Genomic DNA, 27,336 nt, shown 5'->3' with positions numbered 1-27,336 from the left:
GTATTTAATAATTGTAACTGAAATTAAACATTTATAATGTTTATATAAAATCTTTATAATATTTATATAGTTTTATATAGTTTTAGTTTAATACTTAATTTTTATATTGAGGTTTTTATTTAAAATGTGTGAGAAATGCTTAATTTTTTATGTAATGTTAAAAAATCTATTGTTTAATACTAAAGAGTATATAAATACATTAAAAAAATTTCAACATTTAGAAACTTTGTATTAAAAACTATTCTAAATATATATTTTAAAATTGTTATGTAATATTATATATATATATATATATATATAATATATATAATACAAAAAATATTGCATATTTATAATATTTATGAAGTTTAAATATCATTTTCAAAATGTGTGAGTAATTTTTTATTCAAGTATTTAATACAACAAAGTTTCAGGTATGAAATAACAATATTAAGCGTTTAATACTTAAAATACTAAAATATAACATTAATATATATATTTAAAACAACATTAAATAAATGACTTATGTTAAGGCTATATTTTGATATTATTTGGCTGCTATGATTATATTATCTCTACTAATACAAATGATTAAAACACTATTTGTAAAATATAAAAAAGTGCTGATTAATCTCAATTTCTGACCAGTTTTAGATCTCAGAGTGATCAAAGACCAGCCCCATCTACAATCCCATCATCTACTTCCTTCCTAACAAACGGCTGTGTTTACTGTGACAGAGTGTATTCACTCATGCTTGTTTACAGAATGATATATTAGGCCTAGTGCACAATGAAATGCTACAATCTTTCTCTGAATTATGTTTGTCCAGTTTCAAGAGTCTGTCCTGTGGGCGATACATCCCTCGTCATCACACTGGTGGAGCTCTAATGATGTGCTCAACACAGAAGAGCCGAAGCAGGATTAATCCGGTCTCAACTGAGGTATGTGTATTCTTCTATTCAGCAAGCACACATTAAATTGATCAAAAAGGACCATTTATAATGTTAAACATTTTTTTAATTCAAATAAATTGCTATTTTGAACATCTCATTCATCAAATTACCACGACTTCCACAAAAAACATTAGGCAACAAGTGTTTTCAAATAAGAAGAAATATTTCTTGGCGTGATTTGATCATGTGACACTGAAGACTGAAACTGAAAATTCAGCTTTACCATCATGAAATATATAATTATCTTTCATAATACATTATTTTTGTAACTTGTAATATTTTTGTTTAACACACAATTTTTCTGTTATTTTTAATCTATCAGTTTAACAGTTACAAAATCAAATATTACAAATCTAAATAAATTCAAACCATTAAACAGCCAAAATTATATATAATTACTATGAATGCAGAGCAGTAACCTGACAAAATCAAAAGAGTGCATCTTAATCCCAGATTTAGAGTAAAACCTTTGCCAAATTAATCTCCTCAAAATAAGATTACTGATCGCTATGACAACAAGAGGATAAACTGCATCTTTAATCAAAGATCAGTTCTAATTATGACATTCTGTTATTCGAAATAAAATAAATATATTTTTAAAATGTAAATTAGAATTTGAGCTTTTGATTAAATAAATAAATAAATATCTGGCAGAAATAAAGGGGAAAAAAATCATTATAATCAGCCCTTGTTCTGTAATTGGCGTTGTCACTGTCTGAAGAACTACGAGTAAATTGCCTAAAAAAGAAAAAGCATCCCCGGTGACCATGAGCCCTGCAGGGTGTTAATTGAAAAACGCAAACAAATGGAGAACCATAGTGATGATGAGGGAGAGAATAAAGGAGTTTATTACTACAGGCTCTCAAGAAGCAGAAGAGCAGAGATGGAGTGAAAGGTGCGACTTTATTCCTGGAAATCAAAACTGGAGATGAGAAGTAATTTCACCAATGTTTGGGGACAAGTGAACAGCACATGGCAAGACACTCTAGAAGTTGCGTTTGTTGCTGTCAATTGTCTGGTTTTGCTGGTCACTTTGCACGTTGGATTTCTCGCAAACTTGTTCGTGGCGTGGGCCGTGCACCACCAGAAGTCGCTCCAGACGTCCAACAACGCTCTCCTGGTGAATCTGGCCGTTATTGACCTCTTGCGATGCGCTGTTGATTGTCCATTGCTTCTCAGTGTCGTTTTGAGCGCTCGCGACGCGCGAGACCTCGGCGATCTGTTCTGTAGCGCGCAGATCGCGTCGTTTTCTCTCATCTGTTGCGTGCAGTTGCTCACGCTGGCGTGCATCAGCGCCGAGCGATATCAAGCCATTGCACATCCGTTTAAAAATGCCGAGCGCAGAAAACGGATAACGGCGTGGATTGCGTTGACATGGCTGCTTCCCGTCTCCATATCGGTAATGTGCGTGGTTTTCGCGAAAGACTCGCCGGTGTACGTCAGATGCAGAGGTTTACGCGTGGACACGTTAGACTCGTATGACACGTTTGGAGTTTACATTTTGACTCCCGTCTGGTGCGTTTGTTTGACGCTCATCATTGGATTCTACGGTCGTATTTTCTTTATAGTCAGAGCGCACGGTCGGAAAATCTTTGATAAGGGGTCGCTTCCACCACCAAATAAGAAGAAAGAGGATACAGAGCACAAAAAAGAAGAAAAGACTAAAAATGATGCAGAAAAACAACAAACCTTCGATAATGACAATTTAAAACCGAATCAAAATGAGTCACACGAAGAGAATCCACTGGATTTGCCTCCAACATCTGAGGAACTTACCACATCATTTGGGAAGGAGTCCTTGGATATAAACAAACCAGATCTTGCCAATGAAATACCCAGAGAAACCAAAGTCACCTTTATAGATGAACTTTCCAACGAAGCACCACAGGTTCAAGAAGTTCTTGTGGAGCCAAACAACCACCAACCTACTTCTGAAGAAAGTTCTTCATTAACTAATGAAGAAGACAAGGAGGGTGGTGTGGTACCAAACGTCCAGCACGATGTTCCTGCAGAACGTTCTCAGTCATCAGTAAAAGGAGAAGATGCTGACCAACTAGATCATACTTTAGAAACTTTTCCTCCTCCAGCTAGTGAAGAATATGGTACTGTTAAGTCAAGCCCTTCACAAGATACTACTGAAGAAACTTCTCCAGCATCAGGGAATGGAGATAAATGTGCTGATAAGCAAAGCGTTCCTCAAGAAACGGCTGCAGAAATGTCTCCAGCATCGACCGGAGAAGCCACAGCTGCTCCACAGGAGGAGAGGGAGGAGGAGGTGGCAGGTGCCGTCTGTATGATGCCATCTCTCGCCCAAAGAGAACGAGGGAACGCCAAGAAGGAGAGCAAACTGGCCAAGCGCTCCGGATACATCATCTTCACCTTCCTCATATTTTGGATCCCACTGATTGCGACAGTGGTTTTAAATCACTTCTTTCACCAAAACGACAATCTAACAGTAAGTTTCAAGCAAAGTTTTTACTGATTTGTATCAATTTATCGTCAGAGAAAACTGTTTCTATGCCTCGTTCAACCAGATTAGCTCTTTAACATCTACCATTCACACCACAAAATAAATAAATAATGAAATAACAAATAAAATAATGAATTATTAATAAAACGTGATTAAAATAAGACTTTGTTAACTAATACTTAAAACTGGAAAAATTAAACTTAATTATGGGTGATATATTTAATTCTCAGTGTCTTGCATATCAAGTAAATGTATCTTGTTTTAAAATTTATATAAATTAATAAAAAAAAAGATTTTATCAAAAAATACTGATTATTAATTACATAACCTAGTGTTTTTATTTATTATTTGCTTGCGTGCAGTGTGTTGATCATATTGCCAAGTCTAATGGTTTATGATGTTTATGATGTCTTGGCATCTGTATTTAATGTATTTCAGGTGGAGGTTTTTCGGGAGCTGGAGGTTTTAACAGTGTCTTTGGTCTGCATGACATCCCTCACCAACCCAATCATCTACGCTGCGGTCAACCCTCAGTTCCGCACAGAGTTTCACAATCTGAAGACAAAATGGAAAGCGTTCTTTACATATTCATAGAGTTGATATATACTTGTGGGGTTATCAAGAGCCGAGAACCCAACACTGCATCAAGGGGCTGTTTAACAAACTTGTTTTATGGAACAGGCCCCTGATCTGTTTATTTGTGTTGTGTTGTTGTATGCTGTTGGCCACAAATTGAATTAGATGATGCTGTCTTAAATCTTAATAAATGCTAAGACTGTTAATAAAATGAAACCAATGTTATGAATAATGTTTGTAAACAGCTACATTTTTGTAACAATTAAATACAGTGTAGCCTATTACATTACATTTTGTAAGACAATGTTCAGCCTTGACCTTTGAATTTTTTTTTAAAATTAAGATTGAGCATAGTGTTCTTTGATTTACTTTTCAGATTATGATGAAAAATAATTGATTTGATTAATAAAATGTGAAATACATTTTTTTTTAGCCATGTATAAGTTGATAAAGCAATGAGAAACATTTTTTTTGTTTGTGCATTTATAGTTTTTTATATTGTATGTTTTTCCCTCAGAGATTGACCAGAGATTTATCTTAAATTTCATGTATAAATATATGATATAATTCAACCAGAAAAAAACTAAATAATTAAGTCTTGTTAAAACAGTTATAGCTCAAAAATACTTTTAAAACAGTTATTTACTCAGTCATATTTTAATATAGACATTAACAAACAAACTGGTAACAGCAACAAATGAAAATGTTCATGAATATTAATAGTCTAAGACACAAGTTAGTCTAATGTTAATCTCAAAAAGGTAAACAATGTTTCATAATGTAAATCACATCATAATTTATTCATGTGATGGTAAAGCTGAATTTTCAGCAGTTATTACTCCAGTCTTCAGTCACATGATCATACTAATATGCTTGTAACGTTTATGTACGACTGTAATGCAAGAATGCAATCTTTTGGTAATCGATCAGGCATTTTTTTAAGACCGTGCTAAATTAAAATGAATTTTTGTGAGTATTAATAAACTTATGCATCTGTGTGTTTTGGTAATAAGTTTCATGAAATAATGTATTCACAATTTATTTGTACCAGGAATTGTGCAAAATGACATCAAAATCAACTATATTTACCTTCTATAATAAAATATTAATAATCTTCATCAATAAATAAAATTATGCAAATGGATCTAATTTAGTAAATAAATTATTATTATACAAGTTAATATATTAATGTAATCAAACTATAAATATTGTTGATCTTAATAGACTGTCACATTGTTCACAAAATTCTACAGGGATTTGATTTTCATCAAAATGTAATGCTTCTTTTTGCTTCCTCATATACCATTTAAATATTTAGAGAGTTTTTCCAATCAGTGTTTGACACCAAAACCTGCTTGAAAACAGTCATTTTTGCTGACACTGGTGGTCTTCTTTAATTTGGATTATACTTCTTTAATATTATATTATATTATATATAAAATCAATTCCCACCCTATATTATTCCTAATTTACAGTTTCACTTAAAGTGATGTCACATAATTTAAGTTAAATGTGTCACAGTGTCATTTCACATCGTCTTTAATTACTAGAGCAGGAGAGAAGTGTAATATCAAGCTAATTTTTGTCACCTCGTGTCACATGACATCTTACCTCCTATTGATATGAAGAGCAGAGAGGAGCGGACCCCTGCAGAGTGACTGTTAAACCTCTGCTCCTGTGCCTGAACCCCGTGATTATCACACAGATCCCCTGATAGCGACACACACACAAATATCACGGTCATGCATTGCACAATTGGCAGATTTAGGATCCTCTGTGGTGTAACAGATCTCATACTGGTATGAAGAGGAGGGTTCTAGTGAGAGCCGCCTTCACGATCTCCTGCAGGCCCTTATTCCCCTGGTGATGACCTCGGAGCAACGGCGTGATGTAAAAGGTCAACTCTGTGGTGGAGCCGAATGTAGCGTTCACCACAGCACTGACAACAAAGTTACTCTGAGTGGAAATACTGAGAATAGAGATGACAACAGTGTTGCCGTCAAAAGTATTTGTGAGGATCTGGTGTTGTTCTGGTGTAGCTGCTCACCTTGCAAAGCCCATGATGATTTAATACGAGAGAGGAATGATGGAGCTGACTGCTGTGGCAAACCACCAGTCCACCAAGAGGCCACAACTTTTTTTTAATAAGTTTACAATTGAAATTAATTCAAATGTTAATTAAGTTTGGGATAAATAGGTTGAAAAAAAAAACTGCTTAATAAATAAATACTTAAATTCAGCAAGGATGCATAAAAACAATCAACTGTGACAATTAAGACTTGTATAATGTTACAAAATCTGCTCTTTTTACAATCTGTTTATCAAGGAATCATGAAAAACTGTCTCATGGTTTCCACGAAAATAGTATGCAGCACAATTGTTTTCAACATTGATAATACTGATAATTGATCATTTTTGAGCATCAAATCATTATATTAGAATGATTTCTGACGGATCATGTGAGGCTGAAGACTGGAGTAATGATGCTGGGAATAAATTACATTTTAAAATATATCAAAAAAGGAAAGTTATTTAATTAGCAAAAATATTTCTCAGTTTTTACTGTATTTTGGATGGAATAAATTCGATTTAGTTCAAAAACATTACCAAATCTTACCGACCCCAAACTTATTAACATTGTTGTGGATGTGGTATAAAACTGACAACATATCTCTGAATATCAGTATTAAATATTTGTAGATTGATGTCGAGTATACTAACAGCAAACACAATGATCCCATCCACTGTGTATTTATAGTAGTAGTAGAGGAGTTTTCCAAATGGCCATAGAAAATAGCAGGACAACCTCCAACAGAGTTTCACTGAAATAAAACAGTGGCACATTAGCAATCCAGAGAGATACTACAATGTATCAGTACTTATTTAGACAAATTCTTACCACACGGGATGCCAAAAACTGTGAAGAGCATTAGGAGTCCAACAAAAACATAAACCAGAGAGATCCACCAGCCGAAGAGAAACATATAGAGAACGTTGCCACAAGTGAACGATGAACCCACAGTGTCCGACCTGTCCTGAAAGGGACGCTTTGTCACATGACTCTTGCACTTCCTGAATCCAAACTTAAATAAATAGAACAGAGCAACATCAGCAATATGCAAAATAAAACTGGACATATGTGTCCAGTGCACATTTACCTTATAATTATTTGTGATTTTTTTGGGCCTCTACTTCATTTTCAGCACTAATGCTGGTCTTGCATGGGTTATTATCTCATATTTCTTCACTGAAGCTGCATTCTGTAAAGAAGTTGGAAGTAAAGACAATAAAAGGGTTAGTAGCATCATGTTAGAAAACAAGCACAAAAAAACACCCTTGATTTAATGAAAGGTGCATGGGGTCTCACTTCTCTGCGGGTGTTTCAGTGTGTAGGAGCTGCTTGTTTGCAGGAAACAGGAGTGAGTGTGAGCATCGCCGACTTCTGAGTGAACGTGAGCTACACAAACCCTGTCACAGCATGAACCAGCCTGATGAAACCTAGAGAACCGCTGGACAATCTGATGAAATCATGGTTATTATTAAGCATTAAAAACTGTTTGGTTTTATTTAAATTATCATATTTTCTAAATATATTTATTCGAATTCCTTAGAATCGGCAGCATATATCTGTTAATATTGACAAAAAAAAAACATGTTAACATTAATTAAATGTAAAAAAAAAAAAAAAGTTTATTGTAAATAAAACATTAATGAACATGGTTCAACTATTTCTTACATGCAATAAATTGCATTAAATTATAAATATCTCAAACTGGTTACGGTGTATTAGATACATACACATTGGTTTATTAGTAGTTACTAATGTGTGACTGAAAAATATGCATCATGTAAATTTGATCCGGATTCATTTACATCCAGGATAAATTATAATACACATTCAAATCCATTAATGTGAAAAACAACAGACAGCCATTCATGTCACGAGAATTTATGATCATGTGACATCGATTGTTGCATATCAAAAGTCCGAAGTAATTGAAACAAAGGTGTAACTGTCTGTTTTAATAAAATAATGCACTGCACTGTTGACAATTCTGGTCAGTAGATTTTTTTAGTTCTTCAGTTTACATACAATGGCGTTACTTATTTGTATTATTGTTTACCTTGCTTTTCTGAGTCGAGTTTTCTTCTTCGCGGCTCTACATTCAGTGTCATTTCAGCACATGCTCTTCTCTGTCATTCCACAGTCTCGAATGACAGACAGTTCTCGCTAAATATGTGAGCGAACTGGACTTACAAAACAAACCCCAAATAAACGAATCTCTAAAAAAAAAAAAAAAGGTACAATAAGGCACTCCTGTTTCTGTTTTCAGAATGCGTCATACTTTATGCTATGGTGCAAAATAAAGCTAAAAATTCAGCATTAAGTCACTTATAACAAATGAGACAAATTAAATAAACAAAGGTTATTAAAAATGTTAATATTTATTTTAAAGAACTTCCACAGACCTGATATAAAAGCCAAAAAGCATTCCTAAAAGAAATCATAGCAAATATTAACCACTGTTTTATAATTGCCTTATAAAACAATATTTCTTAATGCATCGCTCGCTGGCCCTGTCGATATCATCATCAAGCATAAGAAAACAGTCACAGTACAATCAATGCACACATTCTGTAAAAATAAGGTTCCTGGGTCATTACTACATCAGCGTAACCTGAATAACGTTTTTTAGTAGTAAACTTCACTTGCATTATGCAGCACTGAAGTAACACTTATTTTTCAAGGCATTAAGATTTCTAAACATGCTGAGATGTTACAAGAGTCCTTTCCACCACTAGTCTGGATATCCAAAGCACTTAGTGTGGTCAGAAAAAATACCTGCACTCACTTGGACAAGAAAATGTTAGGCAGTGAAGATGTCCTCAAAAGTTCTCGAACGAGGTCTGTGGTGTTCACAAATGTCTATCATAGGAACAAAAATCACTCCAAATGCCTGAGGGAGTCATTTCTCATCCATTACCTGTAGATCTCAACACTGTTCCAGCAAGGGTTTGAAGCTACAGTAGGTTGTTAGTGCAGAGCTCTAGGTAAACAAGCTTTTACACAATGAAGAACGGGTATATTTGGTAAAAAATGTTCTGTAAGAGCTTATGTGAGGAGTCTGGCCACCTGTGACTTCACCTCCTCGTCTGGATGGGACAGCAGCAGGGGCAGTTTACGGTGCAGCTGAGAGGAGCTGTCCAGTAAAACACAGAACAGAGAGTCCTGTCGCCTCCTCAGAGCTTCAGCCACCTGAGCAGAGGGTCTCCACGCGCGCAGATTCCCCACGAAAAACAACAGGCGGAGAAGAACAGACGTGCTTGTGCAGCCGTCAAACAACAAAATCAGGGACGCTGGAGCCTGTGAACAGATTTACAAGTACATGGAGGAGCATGTGCCAATATATAACAGCTCACAACTAAGAGAAGAACTCAATTATGGCTGCATGAAGAATCAAGATAGAACCAGAATCGCAACGTGGCTTAGTGTGGTTATAAAATCACATAGATTGTGATTTATATAAATAAATAAACATACAAATATATATTTTAGGTTTTCAGAGCGCTAGCTGCAGTTTAACACCAAAATAAATAAAATTAAGATGGCCATAATTTGTAAGGCTTCACAAATTGGCCGAATTTTTTTTTATATGCTGATATAAAATGATGTTATCAGAATAAAATTAATTATTAAATTAAAAGGTTTTTTTCCTAAACACAAATTTTAATTTCACAATGAAATATTACAATATATTTCTATATATTATTATCGCAATAATAATACAATATATGACTTAAATAAAATCTTAAAATAATATTAATATTAACAATAGTAATGATAAATGATTTTATTTTATTCTCATGTTGACATATTATAATTATTATTAAATAAAGATAAGACACAAAATAAATATTACTAATAATAAATACTACTTTATTAAATAAAGTAAGAAACATTACTATTACAATACTCTACTGTGAAATAAAGCAAATTAGTATTTAGGAGAATCTAATAATATTGATAATGATGTGAATTTATTTTATTTTCATGTTGATTACAAATTCATTAAAATCTGGAAAAAGTGTAAAGCCATACAAACAAGCACAGCATGCCTTTTTTTTATAATAATCTTATTTTAAATAGCAATGGCAGTTTTTATCTGAAGAAAAATCACAATAATATTCTTTCCTCAAATCGTGCAGCACTAAACTGAATCATGACCACAGAGTGGCCTTAAAATAGAAGTATGCATCAACAGCAGGCAATGAGAAAAACTAGGACACCTAGCATCCAAGGCGATTATATATAGATTTATCTATTTATAATCATATTGTGTTGGTATGACTGAATATTCACTGAAACCAGCTGCACTGGATCTCACTTACAAAACAGTGAAAGCATTACAGCAGAAACCATAAAAGACATGCTTGTTCACCTGAGCTTGCACAATATCGTCCATCAGATCTGGATTGGAGGAAAGATTGACCAGGACCTTCAGGACCTGGATCTGCAGGAACAGATTCAATCTTCAACACATCTGCTTGTGTAAACACATCACTGAACACGTTCCTCACGTTAATCACCTGTAGGACTTCACTGCTCACTACGAGCAGTGACAGGAGGAGGGTGATGGAACCCTTCATCAGATGCTGGTGATTATCCGTGACTGACAGATTAGTGAGCAATCGGAGCGCTGCCAGCTGAAGGTCAGAGTTCACCGGCGACATCTCAATCATCTGCATCACCGACGAGACGTATATCTGACCAACAACAACAGAAACCAGTGTAGGCATAGTATCCATGTTAGAGCGAAAGAAAAACAGATTCAAAATGGTGTCATTTATATATTATAACAGCATTTATTAATATTTTGTAGTAGCGTTTTTTACATTTAATTCTGTCCATCTTAATAAATAACGCGATACCTTCAGCTGCTCTTGATTGCGGATATTCATGCTCAAGTTGTTCAGAGCGTTCAGAGTCTGAACGCGGATCTCAGGCGAAGGGTCTGAGAGGAAGCCTGCTATGATGTGAAGACCTCCGAATTCTCGCAGAAGATCCTAACGAAGAAAAACAAAAAATAACTTTAAATATGCTGGATCATCAAGTCCAAAAAATACGTCTTATGCATAATGTCTAGAAGACAGAACATCAGATGACCTGGTTTACTGTAAAGGCAGCAGCATTTCCCAAAGTCACGAGAACTTTCCTCCTCTCTTCTAGGTTTGGGCTGCTCTGCAGAAGCGAGAGAAGCATACTCAGATGTCGAGGCTCCAGGTTGGCAGCAGATTTGGAGAAAATATCACCTTGTGAGAAGACAAAAACATAAATAAAGGATTGTATGAAGAAGACATCTACTTCTGTTTCTAAATCAAGAACCTAGGACAATAAAATGAAGTTGACACACTGCCTAGATATACACTCACTGTAATGTATATGATTGAAAAACACTCCCTTCAAACTTACACAGAGCTGTCAGGAAGCAAGACTTTTATAACACATCCAACCATTTCAATGTCACTTAACTTACTAGATTCAGAATCCACAGTAGGATCCAGATTATCACTCTTACTGACAACTTTAAATCCAGACACTTTGGCCATCAGGCTTCCAGGCTGAATAGTCACACTTTTAGCAGACTTTTTTCTGTTTACTCCCGCATCTCCCGCGCGACTGAAGACTAGTTTATAAATGCCATACGAGGCTCCGGCTCCTGCTACAATCCCCAGCAGAGCCTTCACGCTGCACAGGCGGGCTACGACAGTGTCGTCTCCCATTCTGCGATAGGCGCAGCTTTCATATATTAACACATGCTCCTTGTCCGACAGGATAAATAATACAGATACAAACAGTTCCTGATCATTTTACCCGTCACTACTGTTTCCTCAGCTCTGCGTCTATTGCGTCAGTGAGCGGACGACCAAAACATTTCGCAGAGTTAAGTGTTGCTGTGTTGAGCGTTCATTAATGATTCTGCGCTTTTGAACGAATTACATTTCTATCATGATTGAATAAATAAAAATAACCATGTGATTTATTTAAAATCCATCCATGCTTCTATTTATCCATAAACACAGTCTTTAGCAATATAGTTATAGTTATATATACACACACATTAACTTTCTATTTTCCTATTGTTTCCTTCTGTAATTTCTCCTGACAAATCACATGCTTTTAGGTTACCAAGCGACATAATGTGTAAATATTGACAGAAGCTGCAGGAGTATCATATTTTTTGTTGCATTGACTTCAGGAAATCATTAAACTAGTTCTTCACCTGGAGCCGTCGTTTTTATGATGATTTCTCTGCAAGATTCAGATCCAGTTATACGAAACTACATGATTAAACATTCACTTCCTCAGATATACAAGGTGAATTACATTAAATGTTTTCTAATGATCTAATTACTTTATTAATAATCCGTTTAAGGAAATAGGTAACTGCACAAAGAGGCTACATATTGTTAATAAAATAATATTGTATTTTTTATATTTTGCATTTCAACCAGGCTTTACTTGCTGGGTTATGCATCTCATGCCCTGAGGATCCTTTGCTCTTTATAGAGGAGAAGATCCTATCTATCCTTGAGGATCATGATTTTGAGATCTGCTGGTAGGTGTGATTCTTCACGTATGGCTCAGCAAATACAGTAATACAGTAAACAACATCTCTAAGATGTAAACTTTTTCTGAATTCAGGCACACATTTATTGACAAAGACAAACAAATCTCCTCATTGGCAAGAGGCATTGTGTATGATATATTTGGAAACCCAGAAGACAGCCTGGTAAAACTCTCTAAGTATTTTCATCGTTCAGAGTGAATGAGGGTTGTGTCTTCAACTCTTCATCTGCTTAAAATCATTTATTAATTTCCCCTCTCACAGTGTCCGTCACATTTGTTGGAGAAAGCGTACTCCTGTTATCGCACCAGCCTGACCAAAATGTGTTTCACGTGAGTGTCAAAACTATAGACTGTAAGAGTCACACAACAGAAAACAATGTCAACTAGCTTTATGACTTATGTTTTATGTTAAGGGGTTGGAAGGGTTATATTTCAAAGAAGAAATTGAAGGCTGCCAGACTCCTGGAGAGAATGGAAGAGGCTGAGATGTATCACAAACAGAGACGGATAAAACTGGCTTTCATCAAGTGGACAGCCTGGGTTCAGTTTCGCAAACGGAGGAAGAATGGTATTTAGCTTTTATGGGTTATAACATAAGGGAATATTATTCTTACATGTAATTCAGAAGTTGAAGTATTTAGAAAATCCAGCTGCTCAATCAAAACTTTTTTGTTCTCTGTTAATATTCTTTCTAACACATAAAGGCATTTTATATTTTATCCAGATGCCGTGAGGAAGCTACAAAAAGTGCAGGAGTCTGTTCACTGCAGAAACTTCATCACAGCTTGGCGTCATGTTGTGCAGGACGCTAAAAGAACAAAGGAATACTTTAAGGTAGTTTTTCAAAAGTCAAACACATATGCACTGAACTCATGAGATGTTTTATGATTTATGTCTGCTCAGAAGCTAGAGAGAGATTTACAAGAAAGCCAGATCTCAGGGAGACCACAAAGTGATGGCCAGGACAGACTATCACTGCTCCCTAACAAGCTGTCTCTTAAGGTATCACTTAACCTCTGTGATGTTACCATTAAATAACTGGCAATTACACAAGCCAACTGATTTTAATACACAATTTGCTGCAGATCTTCCAAAGTTTAGGTGTGCGTGAGCTCCTGAAATGTGCTCAGTTGTGTCGTTCTTGGAAAGCGATCGCTCAAATCAGCTCGCTGTGGACTGAGGTCAGTGCAGCTCGCTTTAAAACTCTTAAATATAAATCTAGGTAGTATAACCTGTAAGATGTGTTTCCACAGATCGATTTCTCCCTTGAGGCCAGCTGGATCACAGATCAGACTGTGGAGAGAATACTGCGTGTGCATCGCGTCTACGTGATCTCTGTCAACTTGTGCGGTTGCACACTGGTGCAGGAGTCGAGTTTTAGACGCATCAGTAAATTAACTTTAACCAGCCTTAAAAATTCATACATTTTTGATGTAATCAAAAACATGATAAGGACCATGCTTCTGTTTTTTGTTTTTTTAAAGGTCAATGCAGAAATCTTCAAGAACTCGATCTCAGTGAATGCTCACATCTTAATGCAAGTAGAATAAAAACACACTGTTACAAAGTTACTGCTTTAAAAAAAAAAATCTAATTCCTGTTTTGTTTGTACACACACTGACAGGATGAAAACATGAAGATGATTTTAGAGGGATGCCGCTCTCTCCTGCATCTTAATCTGGCCTTCACTCATATCACTAATGCCACTTTAAGAGTCCTGTCAAGGTCCAAACTTCTTACATGCGTCTCAGTTCTTCATACTCTACACATGAGAGAAATGCTATATTTTTATGATGCTTACGGCATTGATTGTTATTTTAAAGATGCTGTCTGACGCTGCGGTCTCTGAGTCTCGCATACTGCACAAGTTTCTCTGATAAAGGCCTGCAGTATCTGAGCACAGGAAAAGGCTGCCACAGACTCACGTATCTGGACCTCTCTGGATGTTCTCAGGTGTTGACATGTATAGAATATAGAAACTAGTAATATTAGCTAATATTTTATCTAATGTGGAGGTGGATATATTAATATATAATAAAATAGCACTTCTATAGACACAAAACTTTAATAGCTACTGTACCAGGTACTTGTTTTGGTGCTCAGATTAAGGATTGCATTATATACAGTTTTTATTTTCTACTGTACAGATATCTGTGGATGGATTTAAATATGTTGCTGAAGCTTGCAGCACACTTCAACGGATTGTGTTAGACGATCTCCCTACCCTGACTGACACCTGTGTGCAGGTGCGTGTTATTAATATATGTATTATGTACACTAACATCTATTAGACTTTAAGTTTAAAGTAAATTTCTATTGTTGTTTTTCTTTTCTGCAAGGTCTTAGTGGCTAAATGTCGTATGTTGACTGCGATTTCCATTCTGGACTCACCGTATCTCTCTGATGTGGCTTTCAAAACATTTGCTGAAGTGATCAGCCTCACCAAGGTCCAAATAGAAGGTTTGTATTTATGCGCTCAAATAGTGTGGCATGGTTAGAGAGGCTGAATTATTCAAATAGAAACTGTGCATTCTGCATTGCAGGTAATAATCGTATGACGGACAGCGGGTTGAAGGCCCTGTGCCGGAGCTGTCTGAAACTCAGCGAGGTCCAGGTGTCTGACTGCACTCGCATGACTGACGCCAGCTTGAAGTCTTTAGGAAGTCTGACAAAACTGTGCAACTTAAATATCTCAGGCTGTATCAAGTAAGAGACGACCAACATGAATATATAGGAAAATGCAAATGCAGAGTCTCTCTGAGAACTTTTTATTTTATTTTTCTGTGGGGTGAGAGAACAGAAAATGGGCCAAAAATATGATATATGGCACAGTATATATAAACACATTATATATTGGATATATGGTTATTACTGGACATGCATTCTTAAATATGATTCTTAAAAAAAACTGTTTTGTTTAAAACTAATAGAATAGTTGCATTTAATTTATATTATGTGTGTGTGTGTGTTTTTATTTTTTTTTGACCTGGTCTAGGGTCACAGATATGGGAATCCATTACATCACTGAAGGAGCATCTGCTGTGGAACTGCGAGACCTTGATCTTTCCTACTGCCCAAAACTTACTGACCTGTCCCTGAAGAGAATAACTCAGAAGTACACACACTTTATACATAAAATATCAAATTCTTCCTACACGGAGACTGTTTGAATGTATTAATTTGTTCTCCAGATGTAACAAGCTGACCCAGCTGAGTGTGTGTTTCTGTGAGAACCTGACAGATAATGGATTTGAGTGTCTGGACATTTGTGCTTCTCTCATCTCTCTGGACATCACAGGCTGCAAAATACATGACAAAGTACACTTTAGTATCTTATGCATAATATATACTGTACTATCTATCTGTCTGTCTGTCTATCTATCTATCTATCTATCTATACTGAAAAATTATTTTCCAGCTGTGGTCAATACTGTTTTATTATAAAGATGTGTCTTTCACAGGGACTAGCAGCCTTGGGAACTAACCACAGTCTGAGAAAACTAACTGCATCTGAATGTGTTTTCATAACAGATAATGGAATAAAGGTTTGGTTTCCCCTTTTATTACTTCTTTGTGCATAAATTTGACTTGCAGTGTATTTACCGTCTGATTACTCTTTTTGGAGAAGTTCATGTGATGATCTTTTTTGTCTTGTGCAGATGTTTTGCCAAAACTGTAAAAAGCTGGCGCTTCTGGATGTGTGTCAGTGTGAGCGTCTGTCTGACCGAGCCATCAAAGCCCTCTCCTTCTTCTGCAGGACCATTGCCACAGTCCGAATAGCTGGATGCCCTAAAGTACTTCTTTGTTTCAGTAATCGAGAAAAAACTTTTTAGGATTTTTAAATCAAAATAAGAAAATCTACATTTCCATCAAATTGTTATGCTGATAATCCATATGGCAAAATATTTTAAAATATACTTTTTTCTATTTTTTTTTGTATTTTGTACATATTCTCTGCAAGTATATTTTTGAAAATATATATATTTAAAACTTTTTTTAAGCATTTAAAAGTATATTTTGCACTCTGTATACTTGAATACAAGAAAATAAATTTCACAGTAACAGGAACATACTATATAATAAAAAAATATATACTTATTATAACTATTATTACATATTATATACACACTACAGTATACACATACTTTATTACAACATACAGTATATATAAAAAACAGCGTAATTAATATATTTTTGATCTCTAGTATGGTAATTCATCCACATTTGCAGTTAGTCTAAATGTAAGCCCAAATATATAAAATTAAAAAAAGTTTTTTTTGGCATATGCAAATATAATTTGTAATAAAAAATGCATTCAATTCAATAAAAAAGTGGTCTCGGATCATTGGAGCATGGTAAATATCTTAACTGACTCTATATATTTTGTTTCTCCAGCTGACAGATACAGCAGTGAAGTACCTGACAAGAGTTGGTCACTTCCTGAAGGAGCTGGATGTGAGTGGCTGTCCTCTCCTGACTGACCGCACTCCTTCCTTTCTACTGTGCAGCTGTCTGCAGCTGCGCTCCATCAGCATGCTCTACTGCAAGAACATCTCCAAGTATGACTCAGTGTTTACCCTACACTTACTAATGACATCTTTGGCCTTAAGAAATTAGTGTACACGGCTAACACAGAGCATATTTATATTCATGTTGGAGATATTGCAGATTAAGTTGATGTAGTGTTGATTTGTACCTGCCTCTTCTCAGACAGGCTGCTCTGAAACTGCAGCACCGTGTGCAACACTGGAAACACAGTAACGATGACGCCCCCTACAGTCAGGACTAACTACTACAGCTCGACCAGATCTGGACCAACTGGAGGAACAAGACATTACAAAACCGACATTACCTACACTGTGGAAAAAAATGACATATTGTGTAATTTATCGGATTTCATAAGTAATCACTTTTTAAGCTTTTTTGCACAATTATGATTCTTTAGTTACTAAATATTGAAAAGTACTTAAGCCACTGAAGGGGCTGACAAAAAGGTTTGGAATTCCTTTAGCAAACCAAAGTTTTTTGGCATTGGTTATAAAAGAGGAAATGTTTTATAAAAATTGAAATTTATATAAACTAGAAAATATAGGTGGCTTCATATGCAGAAATGGACTGGAACTATTACATATTTCACGAACCCAGTATCATAAGAAATAAAAGAATAAGGCATCAGTTTTAAAAAATACCAAACTTTATAAAAGACCTTTGTTTTAATTAAATATGACATTATATATTGAATCAAAAAATAAAAATAAAAAAGTTATTTAAAAAATATGATGGGTTAAGTACCTTTTATTTAAATTACACAGGCTGTTCATGTCAAGCATGCATTAAAGTGTATTTGAATAGCAGCAGAACACGCTATTGAAAAAGCAGGCGCTATTATTTATACATATTTCTATAGCATACATATATACTTTCCCATAGTCACTCATGATTTTGCTGCAAGACAAGGTGTAGCATGATAGAAATAAAATTAAAAGGAGAGAGAAAGGAATAAAATATGATTGTGAAAATGGAGGGCGTATATGCAAATTACATTTTTCATGATCAAACAAGCATAGAAGAGAGAATCTCGTGACGATGTGGAGGTTAACGTGTGTGGCCATGCTCATATGCGTCAAAGGTAGGGTCTTCCAATTGATTTGGTAGCATTTTCACAAACTTTCAAACAGATCATAAATAACGCTACTGTACACGTCATACTGTAAGCAGCTGTTGGATCACTGGACTCTGGTTCTAATCTGGGCTGCATGGATCAAATCCAGATCCCATTTCCCCTCATACCTGCCCAATAAAACAGAGGCCTATAAAAACGAAAAACCTTTAATTCAACTGCTTTTAAATAACATGCATAATGTAAAAAAAAAAAGTTTTATATTATATTTATTAATTACTCCAAGCCCTGAACTGTGTGTTAAATTTCGGTGTTGCTGTAATCTTTCCCACCTTGTGTCTTATATTGCAGATTCTCGTTCTCATTTGAACGGTAAGAGCCTCTTTCCCTGGATGTCTTTAGAAAGAATGGCACAAATCTAAAAAGAAACACTTGTGTGATCTGATGTAACTTTGTCTTGGGTGTCAACTCCTCTCTCCTCTCTTTCAGTTTGTGGTCGTGCCCCTCTATACCCCCGTGTTGTGGGTGGTGCAGACACACATGAGGGTGCATGGCCGTGGATGGTTAGTCTTCACAGCCCCAAATATAAAGGCCATTTCTGCGGAGGTTCCCTCATCAGCAGTGAATGGGTGTTAACTGCAGCTCACTGTTTCGCTAGGTTAGAAGCACACGATCACACATTTCCACAGATATTAAACTCTGCTCTCTCTGTTCTTGTAATATTGTTGTGTTCTTCATTCAGCGTCAACACGTTCAGCGTCTGTGTGTATCTGGGAAGGAGGACACAGCAGGGCGATCATGGGCATGAAATCAGCAGAGGCGTCAGTACGCTCCTCATTCACCCGTCCTACAACAGCGACACCTACAACAATGACATCGCTCTCCTGCGTCTGTCCTCTTCAGTCAGCTTCACCAACTATATCAGACCCGTGTGTTTAGCTGCAGAAAACAGCCACTTCCCATCCGGCACCAGCAGCTGGATCACAGGCTGGGGACAAACCGCATTTGGAGGTAACACAATCATACACACACACGCACATCTGCTAACATCACAAACTGATGACTGTGTTTGTGTGTCCAGTGAATTTGTCTTATCCCGGGACTCTGCAGGAGACTGTGGTTCCAGTGGTAATTAATTCTGAATGTAATAATCTGCTGGGTGCCGACCTCATTACAGACAACATGATGTGTGCTGGTTTACTGCAGGGAGGAAAAGACACCTGCCAGGTACAAGAACCAGTCCGATTATTACTACTCATCTAAAAATGTGCTTTATAGTCACTGTTTGCTCCGATCACTGTTTTATGTTAAATAGTACAATGGATAAAAAAGTCAGTGAAAAACATGCTCTCTGTAGGGGGACTCTGGTGGGCCAATGGTGAGTCCGCAGTGTTCAGTGTGGGTTCAGTCTGGTATCATCAGCAGAGGTCATGACTGTGGTCAGCCCGGTGAACCTGGTGTGTACACTCGTGTGTCACAGTATCAGCAATGGATCACCACCTCCACTGGCCAAAACATCCCAGGATTTGTCATCTTCAATCCCCTAATCTCATGCCCTTCTGCCAGCCAGGATAAAAATATATAGCCTTATACATGTGTATCTCGCAGATACATTACATTCATTTCTGCAGGTTGAGGTATAGTCATATAAAACACACTCATCAGTACTTCCAGGAACTGCAATGCCAGTACCCAGTGATCATCACAAACCACACAAGTTCAAGATTTGTTGAAAAAAAAAAATTCTCCAGGACTTACCATAGTAGTTGTAGGATGTGACTAACAAGATTAATTGTGAACATAATGCAGTATTTTATCAACAATTTTCTCTCATCTGCTCACAGTTAAACCCTATTTTTTTTTTTTACCTTTTCTTCATTTTGCAAATATTAAGCACAGATCTTACACAGTATATACTACTTTATATCAACATATAAAATGACAGCGTGGAAATTTCAAATGAATTCTAATTAAAATCAATAAAATTTGTGTAAATAAATGATTCAGCAAGGACACATGAAATGTATCAAGTGACAGTAAAGACAATTAAAAGGTTACAAAATACTTCTATTTCAAATAAATTCTGTTCTTTTGAACAAATAATAATAATAATAATAATGGTTTCCACAAAAAAAGCAGCATATTATAATGATTTCTAAAGGATTATGTGACACTGGAGACTGGAGAAATTACTTTGCATCACAAATAAATCATCTTTTCAAAACCGATTCACATAGAAAAAAGTTATATTAAATTGTAATAATATACAATATCACAATTTTCACTGAATTATTGATTTAAAAAATGCAGCCCTACAAACCGACCTCAAACTTTTAAACAGTAGTATGTGTATTCTTTTATACACATATTGTACAGTATGTTACAATGTGTGTAAAAGCTTTTACCAAAATTAAAAAGTGCTTTAAATTGCATGGTTAATTTCTTGTACAGTACAGTTGTTTCAATGCATTCTTTTTATCAACGAATCTGATATACTGTAAAGTCTCTCAGGCTGTTCCAGTATCAATCTCCTGTCTAAAACCAGCAGCAAGGCTCTGTCAGTTCTGTAGTTGGCTTCTGTGTAGGTTTTTAACTCTGATCTCTGAGTCTGAGGCTCTCAAAGCAGCTCTGGGTTCTCAGGTTCACAGCAGCAGCTTTGATCCTTCCTTCTTCATGTGTGCCACCATTCAAATTAGCTAAATGAATACATACAATGTAATGAATGCATAGAATATATTAGATAATGTCATTTAAATAGTCAATTTTTTTAATCTTTATTATTATGTATATCTATGGCAGCAACAGCAATGACAGCAAAACAGAACAGGTTCAGAGAGCGAGTGGAATTATGGGAAGTGTAGTTCATCAACTATAAAAGGAAGCCCACAATTCATCATCATTCATGTCATTCATCTTGAAATGTTATTGTAGTCTGAATGATCCATGATGGATAAAATTAGGATTTTGTTAAATATCATAATTATAAGTATTAATAGTCTAAGAAAAGAAGAAGAAGACAAAGTTGAAATGACAAAAAAGTAATCTGTGGCTTAATTTGAATTAATAATATCAATTAAAACAACAGCAATACTACACTGATATAAAATTGTATTTTTTATTTTTTATTTTTACTATTATAAAATGGAGAGCTATGCTGTATAATTAATTTTGATGACCCAACTAGTAAATATAGGACTATTTACATTTTTAGTTGTTTATAGATTTTAGTTTAATTAGACTTTATTTTGTTTTCAGAACAAATAATGTCTGAAAAATAAATGTAAATGTGTGCCATGTTACAAACTTTCATTGACAGATATTTTCTATAGCCTAACTCTGTCTAAAAATGTTACCCTCACAGAACCTTTTTACATTTTTGCAATTACGTTATTCATTGTTTATTAAGCCTGTTTTTTATGTGATCTATTATGTGGCGTCCAAAACAAAATTAGAAGCTTTTTTCGTACTCTCTTTGTATGGATATAAGGTCCCCAAAATATAGGCAAAACGTGACCCAACCTGTTTTATTAACATTAGCACGTTTAGATATGCAATATAAGATGGAATGTACTACTGTGTTGTAAGTGGCTCATAACTGTCATCTCAGGATGATTTTAAACTCCCAGTGCTGGTCGTTCTGGAGCTGAGACAGAACGTCATACTGGCGCGGATTTTCCGTCCGTTTGTGTAATACCCGCGAGCGATATTATTCAAGAAACTACCTCACTGCTTGTGTAACTTGTCTTAATTCCTTCAATGAAGGCCCAAGGTAATTTATTTTTATCTAAAGTGATTCATAATCCTGAAACAATGGGCCACAGTCAAAGAGAGGTTGTTCTCCTGGCAAGCTATTGTAACTCGTCCAGAAGGTGGCACTCTAGTCATTCCACATAAAGCGAGGTTTACAATGCGCCTTTTGAAAACAAATAGGTCATATCCTCCTCCACATTAGCTTATGATTTAGTGTTGAGTTATGAGTAGGGATTTAGTATTTGTCCCCAAGGACAGCCAAGTTTAGAATCTAACAAAGCTACAGTGATGCTACAGGTTTGCTTTTTGAATACATTTAATGCATGTTAACCAAATTGTTCTTGTGTGAGGTATAGCCATGCTGTAATCCTCATCAGCATTTTGCAGACTAGTAAAAAGTGTTAATATCTATGAGACAATGTGTATTGTATGTGGTATCTGTAAATCAAAATATAATTCATTTAGCCGCACTACTCTTTCAGACAGGTAGTGTTACGCTTCTTTTTCGAAAAGAGTCCATAAGAGGAAATTAAAAAGCCTGTCTAGACGCATGCAGTTGAGGGTCGAGTCAAGAGCATCGAGGGTCATCAGAAGGTCATGGTCAAAGTTCAAACAGAGCTGATGAAATGGAGACTTAAGAGAGGACAACATTTGCTAGATACAGCACAAAGAGAGTTCATTCATATATGACACACATAATAAAACTTTATTATCATGACTGGAACGACAGAAATATTGTCATTTGTACCATTTCTGAGTTGGATCTCCATATAGAAATCTTAAGAAGACATTTAAAGAAAAGAAAGGTTTTCATAAATGGTGAAACCTAAACCGTTATACAAAACAAATCAAGATTCAGCCTGTTTTTTGATCATTTGTAACAATAACACTAGAACTTTACTCACATAGGGATAAAATGAAATGCTGATTGACCTCATTTAACTATTAAACCAAACTGTCTATATTGTACTGTGTTCATAGGCTATATATACACATGTATCACACAGCAAGTCAGACAATAAGGATAGAGAGACAAATTATTTACATCATACAGTAGTCCGTTATGGCAAATCACATTCATAGTCATCTTCACTACATAGAAACATACAGGCCCACACTGAATCTGCATCTGCTGTTCACAAAGTCTCACATATTCTTTCTCTCTCTCTATATAGTATATTTTGCGTATGCATATGCAGAATTACATATATATGCATGTGTGTGTGTGTGTATATATATATATATATATATATATATATATATACACACACATATATATATAGTACATTTATAAACACGTACATTCTATCTATCTATCTATGTAAATATATACTTGTAATAATTAAAATAGATATTAAATATAAAAAGCATACATTTATAATATCTCTCTAGACATATGCACGTGTAGCATATGCACTCAATCAGTTGTGGAAATGTGAAAAAGCTGCGCAGATTCCATGTGAACCTTGTAGTATGTTCACTTTGACACTAAACTTTAAGCAGATTATATAAAAATATAGAACTACAGAATAAATCTTGTCAGAAAGATTCAAATGGCCAGGACAGAAAACAATCATCTGAACATAAGTAAACAAAACAGAATCAGATCATTCATATATCGGTCTGAATCAGACGAACAGGCCTCCGACCGAGTCCAAGTTCCTCAAGACATCATCAAACATCAGGTGAGTCCAGTGTTCTCCTGAAAACTTCATTATGCTGCATTCAGTTCATAGTATGAAGGCATGCACAACGTTTTATTACACTTTTCACAGAAAATGATTTGGTCAACGTATGCTCAGGTAACGTTGGAGAACACATGTTGGGACATCTTGAAGTCGTTTGAAAGCATCTGCCAACAGCATGAATGAATCAGATGGTCACAAACTGCAAGAATCATCAAAATGCAACCCTACAGATGAAATGTCCCAGGAGATCAGGACCATCTCATGCTCGACTGGAGAACCTTAACTCAACAGGTCACGGCTCATCATAATCTATTTACAGCGATTAAGGGAGTGTCCGTGCCTTTTAAGTCTTTCACAGTGTCCTTGAGCCGCTTTCTTCCTCCTTTAATGATGAAAGAGCCAGTCCATTGTCTTTCATGAACAGCAATGGCTTTTTTGGTTGTTCTCCTATCTCTCTCTCTCTCCCTCCCTCTGTCTGGTGTGTGTGTCTCTCAGGTGCAGCAGTCACGGTCCAGGTTACTCTGAGAGGAGATGAGAGAGGGGTAGGGCGTCATCTTATCGATGTTGACGTAGGTGGTGTTAAGGAGGATGTAGTGCTCGCCGCTGAAGCTGGAGAAGATGGCAGCGATGCGGGACACGAGCTCTGAGAAGGTGGGCCGGCGCTCGGGTTTAGGGTGCCAACACTCAATCATGACATTATATCTAAAAAGAAAAGAGTAAAATGTTAAGGAAAATCTAATTTTTTTATAAAAGTACTTATTGTGCAGGATTCATCTGCACACATTTTTCCAAGGAAAAAAGATTTCAAATGTCATTAATTATTTAATGTTCATGGCATTAATAGAAGCAAAATACTTTAACATTAGGGGTTAATTTATACAAATAGCAAACAATCTAATAAAATCCCCCTTGATATAATGAAGCCCCACCCTGCATTAATATAAACTGAATATTCTTTGTTTAAATTTAATAGGTGCCTTTAAAAATGAGGTAAATATATATATTATTTCATAACATTTATATTTTAAACTTGAATTAAATAGTTGTTTAAATGTCTCTTATTTATTTTTTAGATTTATTTTATTTTATTTTACTGGTACATTTAGTTTAGTTTTTGTATTTAATTTTGCAACAACACTAAAGTATTTACAATTCACTTTTGATCAATTTAATGCTTCCTTGCTGCATAAAATAATTTATTTTATATTAAAAAAATATATATTTAATTTTACACACACACACACATATATATGTACACATCAAATATTGATTGTATTTATTAAAATATAATTTATATAAAAAACGTATTGCCCCAAACTTTTGAAAAGTTTAAAATATTTCTGTTTATTTGTCAGTTAATCTTGATTCATTTTGAGCTAAGAATCACAAGTGTAAGTCATTCTACTTCTCAACTTTCCATCCCAGCTGTTTGCTTTGGCAGTTCAAGACACCTTTGCCTTGAAATTTATAACCTTCGGTGCAAACTTTCAACGCATTTCAGAATGACTTTCCATTGTTTGTCCTGCAATAGTCTGCTGAGCAGAGGCATGAAAACCTGGGAGGACTGGCTCTTTGAAGGGAGTGATGACCCACATATCTCTATTCAGATCCGTGGCTGGATATTAGATGGCAGTGTGTGAAGAATGTTTGGTGGTTGACTCATATCATACAGGCAGGGTGGGGAGTTGATGTGTGCCGAGCTCAGGTAGTCATGCAGAGCTGAGTTTTGATGAACTACTACTGCTTGACTAAGTCTGCGGGTGGTTAACAATGGCTCTCTGTTTTACACTTGTGTTGATGCACTCCCCCTTTGGAGTGCAGTACGGAGGTCATAATGAAGAACCAAGTGTGTGTGTGTGCACTTACAGTGCATCTGGGCAGAACTCTGGCTGTAGCAGTCTTCGTCCTTGAAGGAGGAAGACAGTGATGTCGAAGGAGTTCACATCAGAGTACGGCGGGGCGCCCCGGGTCATGAGTTCCCACAGCAACACGCCGAACGACCACTGCGTGAAGATCAAATTCAAAACAGTGAGTTATGAGGAGGGCAAGTGAGCACCTATCAAAACAAGTGAACTCTGGATGGCTGCAACACTGTCATTTGTTTGAGGCCAGCAGAAAGGGAAACAAAGCACAGAAAAGCTGAACTCATAAATCCACTTTAGGGAACAGTCAGGTCAGTATTTGGGAAATTTTGAGAAATTATTTTTCCCTGAAGTGGCCATGAGTAGTCATCTATTTGATTTGAAATGCAGGTACGAAAACAGGACATGAGTCATGGCACACCTTGAGCCCTGACATGTGTGTGCATGCATGAGTCAGTGTGAAAGAGAAACATTTCTGCACAAATCTAGTTAAAAAGTGACCCGGAGACCACAAGTTGTTTAAAGACTGGATAGCTTTTAAAATACTGCCATAAGAAGAACTGGACCAGACTAAAATATCCAAGTAAATCTTTGTACTGCAGTAAGCTAACTGAGATTGTGATTGAGATACTCACCACATCAGATTTGGGGGTGAACTTATGTGTCTGCAGACTTTCTAATGCCATCCATTTGACGGGCAGCTTGACCCCGTGCTTGTTGTGCACGCTGTAGTACTCTTTATCATACACGTCTCTGGCCAGACCAAAATCAGCCACCTTTACTGTGTAGCTCTCATCCAACCTGAAAGAGACATTCCAAATATTTATATTATGTACAGAATACAAATATTTGATCTAAGTCATACATATAAGACTATAAACACCCTAATGCAAGTCACATGCCCCTAAAAACATGAGTGCTCCTAAACAAAAAAGTAAGTGCCCTGAACATACTGTACGATACTTCAAAACACTGTTGGTAATTTGTTGAAAAACTCACATGCAGTTTCTGGCCGCAAGGTCTCTGTGTACAAACTTCTTGCTGGCGAGATATTCCATTCCTTTGGCCACCTGCAGCCCGAAACCCATCAGGTCCTTCACTGTGGGGTTCTGTGGGAACCAAAACAAGCACTCCATTTAAAAACAATAACAATAAAAACAACACAAGGCACTGCCACCTGCTTAATTTCAGTTTTATCATCTTTATTATGTTTTTAATAGCTATGGAGCTACAGACACTGAAGTTGTATGGAAAGACATTAACTCTTTCTCCACCAGCATTTGCAATATGCAATACACCAAAATAAAGTTCAGAGCCTTGTTTCAGTTTTATTCTAGCTTAAAGCATTCTTTTTTTTAATCAACACTTGAATATAATAGGTAGGTTTCATAAAAATGTATAGTTTTTAGCAAAAAAGGTGAGAAAATAATATTTTTATCAGAAACTACATCTGGATAATTTTCAGTACGATAATCAAAATGTATGTTCACGTGTGTTTTTGTTCGGGAGGTTTTGTACTCGTTCAGAAGATGTGTAATAGCACCCCCAAGTGTATAACAGTGAAAACACGAAAAGCTGTAAAAACTTGTCTTTGGTGGGGTAGCGTTGTCTTCTAAAAGACGAGATAATTTGTCAATGGTAGGGGAAGAGTTAAGTGCCAGATTTACTAAACAGGTCAAATTAGCACCAGAGCACAATACCAAAACACCGCAGATGGGCGTAGAAATCTCTGCGGGGTATTTACTGACAATTTGCAAATGTAAAACTTATACGCAACACCCCATTTACATACTGACCAATGCAATATA

The 27,336-nt window shown here is 35.9% G+C and overlaps 5 protein-coding genes across 6 annotated transcripts in view; 3 read left to right on the top strand and 2 right to left on the bottom strand.

The window, feature by feature from the left end:
• Positions 1–1,817: 1,817 nt before the first annotated feature.
• LOC128013971 (uncharacterized) lies at positions 1,818–4,304 on the top strand. Its single transcript, XM_052597181.1, has 2 exons — positions 1,818–3,388; positions 3,842–4,304. Exons 1-2 carry the CDS (start codon positions 1,862–1,864, stop codon positions 3,995–3,997), a joined length of 1,683 nt encoding a protein of 560 aa, XP_052453141.1. The 5' UTR covers positions 1,818–1,861; the 3' UTR covers positions 3,998–4,304.
• Positions 4,305–8,406: 4,102 nt separating this feature from the next.
• Positions 8,407–11,903, bottom strand: LOC128014764 (armadillo repeat-containing protein 10). The gene is made up of 6 exons (XM_052598476.1): positions 11,515–11,903; positions 11,145–11,290; positions 10,910–11,044; positions 10,568–10,744; positions 10,420–10,491; positions 8,407–9,344 (listed from the first exon to the last, which is right to left on the bottom strand). Exons 1-6 carry the CDS (start codon positions 11,759–11,761, stop codon positions 9,093–9,095), a joined length of 1,029 nt encoding a protein of 342 aa, XP_052454436.1. The 5' UTR covers positions 11,762–11,903; the 3' UTR covers positions 8,407–9,092.
• A 37-nt stretch (positions 11,904–11,940) lies between these two features.
• fbxl13 (F-box and leucine-rich repeat protein 13) lies at positions 11,941–17,803 on the top strand. Its single transcript, XM_052598478.1, is given in 21 exon segments — positions 11,941–12,356; positions 12,494–12,597; positions 12,684–12,771; positions 12,871–12,938; positions 13,022–13,176; positions 13,333–13,442; positions 13,512–13,610; positions 13,694–13,789; positions 13,862–14,080; positions 14,083–14,145; positions 14,233–14,333; positions 14,432–14,561; positions 14,756–14,854; positions 14,948–15,068; positions 15,152–15,314; positions 15,604–15,723; positions 15,800–15,926; positions 16,070–16,153; positions 16,268–16,402; positions 17,004–17,167; positions 17,319–17,803. Coding segments are annotated over 21 exon segments (2,403 nt in total). The 5' UTR covers positions 11,941–12,278; the 3' UTR covers positions 17,398–17,803.
• A 391-nt stretch (positions 17,804–18,194) lies between these two features.
• LOC128014704 (venom protease-like) lies at positions 18,195–19,968 on the top strand. The gene is made up of 6 exons (XM_052598411.1): positions 18,195–18,237; positions 18,580–18,600; positions 18,718–18,886; positions 18,971–19,239; positions 19,310–19,455; positions 19,586–19,968. The coding sequence occupies exons 1-6, from the start codon at positions 18,195–18,197 to the stop codon at positions 19,811–19,813; spliced, it is 876 nt and encodes a 291-aa protein (XP_052454371.1). The 3' UTR covers positions 19,814–19,968.
• Positions 19,969–22,663: 2,695 nt separating this feature from the next.
• The window catches only part of LOC128014220 (hepatocyte growth factor receptor), a 45,550-nt gene continuing 40,877 nt past the window's right edge, over positions 22,664–27,336 (bottom strand). For both annotated transcript variants that reach the window (XM_052597607.1, XM_052597608.1), the window contains 4 exons: positions 26,528–26,637; positions 26,164–26,329; positions 25,533–25,669; positions 22,664–24,368 (listed from right to left, as the gene is read on the bottom strand). In XM_052597607.1, coding sequence (XP_052453567.1) covers positions 24,158–24,368; positions 25,533–25,669; positions 26,164–26,329; positions 26,528–26,637 — 624 coding nt within the window. In that variant the 3' untranslated portion in view covers positions 22,664–24,157. The remainder of the gene's footprint in view (positions 24,369–25,532; positions 25,670–26,163; positions 26,330–26,527; positions 26,638–27,336) is intronic.

The sequence above is a fragment of the Carassius gibelio genome, chromosome B25 (genome assembly GCF_023724105.1).
Source record: "Carassius gibelio isolate Cgi1373 ecotype wild population from Czech Republic chromosome B25, carGib1.2-hapl.c, whole genome shotgun sequence".
Lineage (NCBI taxonomy): Eukaryota > Metazoa > Chordata > Actinopteri > Cypriniformes > Cyprinidae > Carassius > Carassius gibelio.
Note: the sequence above shows the minus strand (reverse complement) of the source record. Positions and strands in the feature narration are given on the sequence as shown.

Bases quoted from the DNA above. Each gene is read 5' to 3' on its own strand.
- LOC128013971 (XM_052597181.1), top strand. From the start codon at position 1,862: ATGAGAAGTAATTTCACCAATGTTTGGGGACAAGTGAACAGCACATGG. The intron at 3,389-3,841 runs GTAAGTTTCAAG...AATGTATTTCAG, and splicing joins ACCAAAACGACAATCTAACA to GTGGAGGTTTTTCGGGAGCT.
- LOC128014764 (XM_052598476.1), bottom strand. From the start codon at position 11,761: ATGGGAGACGACACTGTCGTAGCCCGCCTGTGCAGCGTGAAGGCTCTG. The intron at 10,745-10,909 runs GTATCGCGTTAT...GTTGTTGGTCAG, and splicing joins GCAATCAAGAGCAGCTGAAG to ATATACGTCTCGTCGGTGAT. The intron at 9,345-10,419 runs GTGAACAAGCAT...ATCTGTTCACAG, and splicing joins ACGATATTGTGCAAGCTCAG to GCTCCAGCGTCCCTGATTTT.
- LOC128014704 (XM_052598411.1), top strand. From the start codon at position 18,195: ATGTGGAGGTTAACGTGTGTGGCCATGCTCATATGCGTCAAAG. The intron at 18,238-18,579 runs GTAGGGTCTTCC...CTTATATTGCAG, and splicing joins CATGCTCATATGCGTCAAAG to ATTCTCGTTCTCATTTGAAC. The intron at 18,887-18,970 runs GTTAGAAGCACA...TTCTTCATTCAG, and splicing joins GCAGCTCACTGTTTCGCTAG to CGTCAACACGTTCAGCGTCT.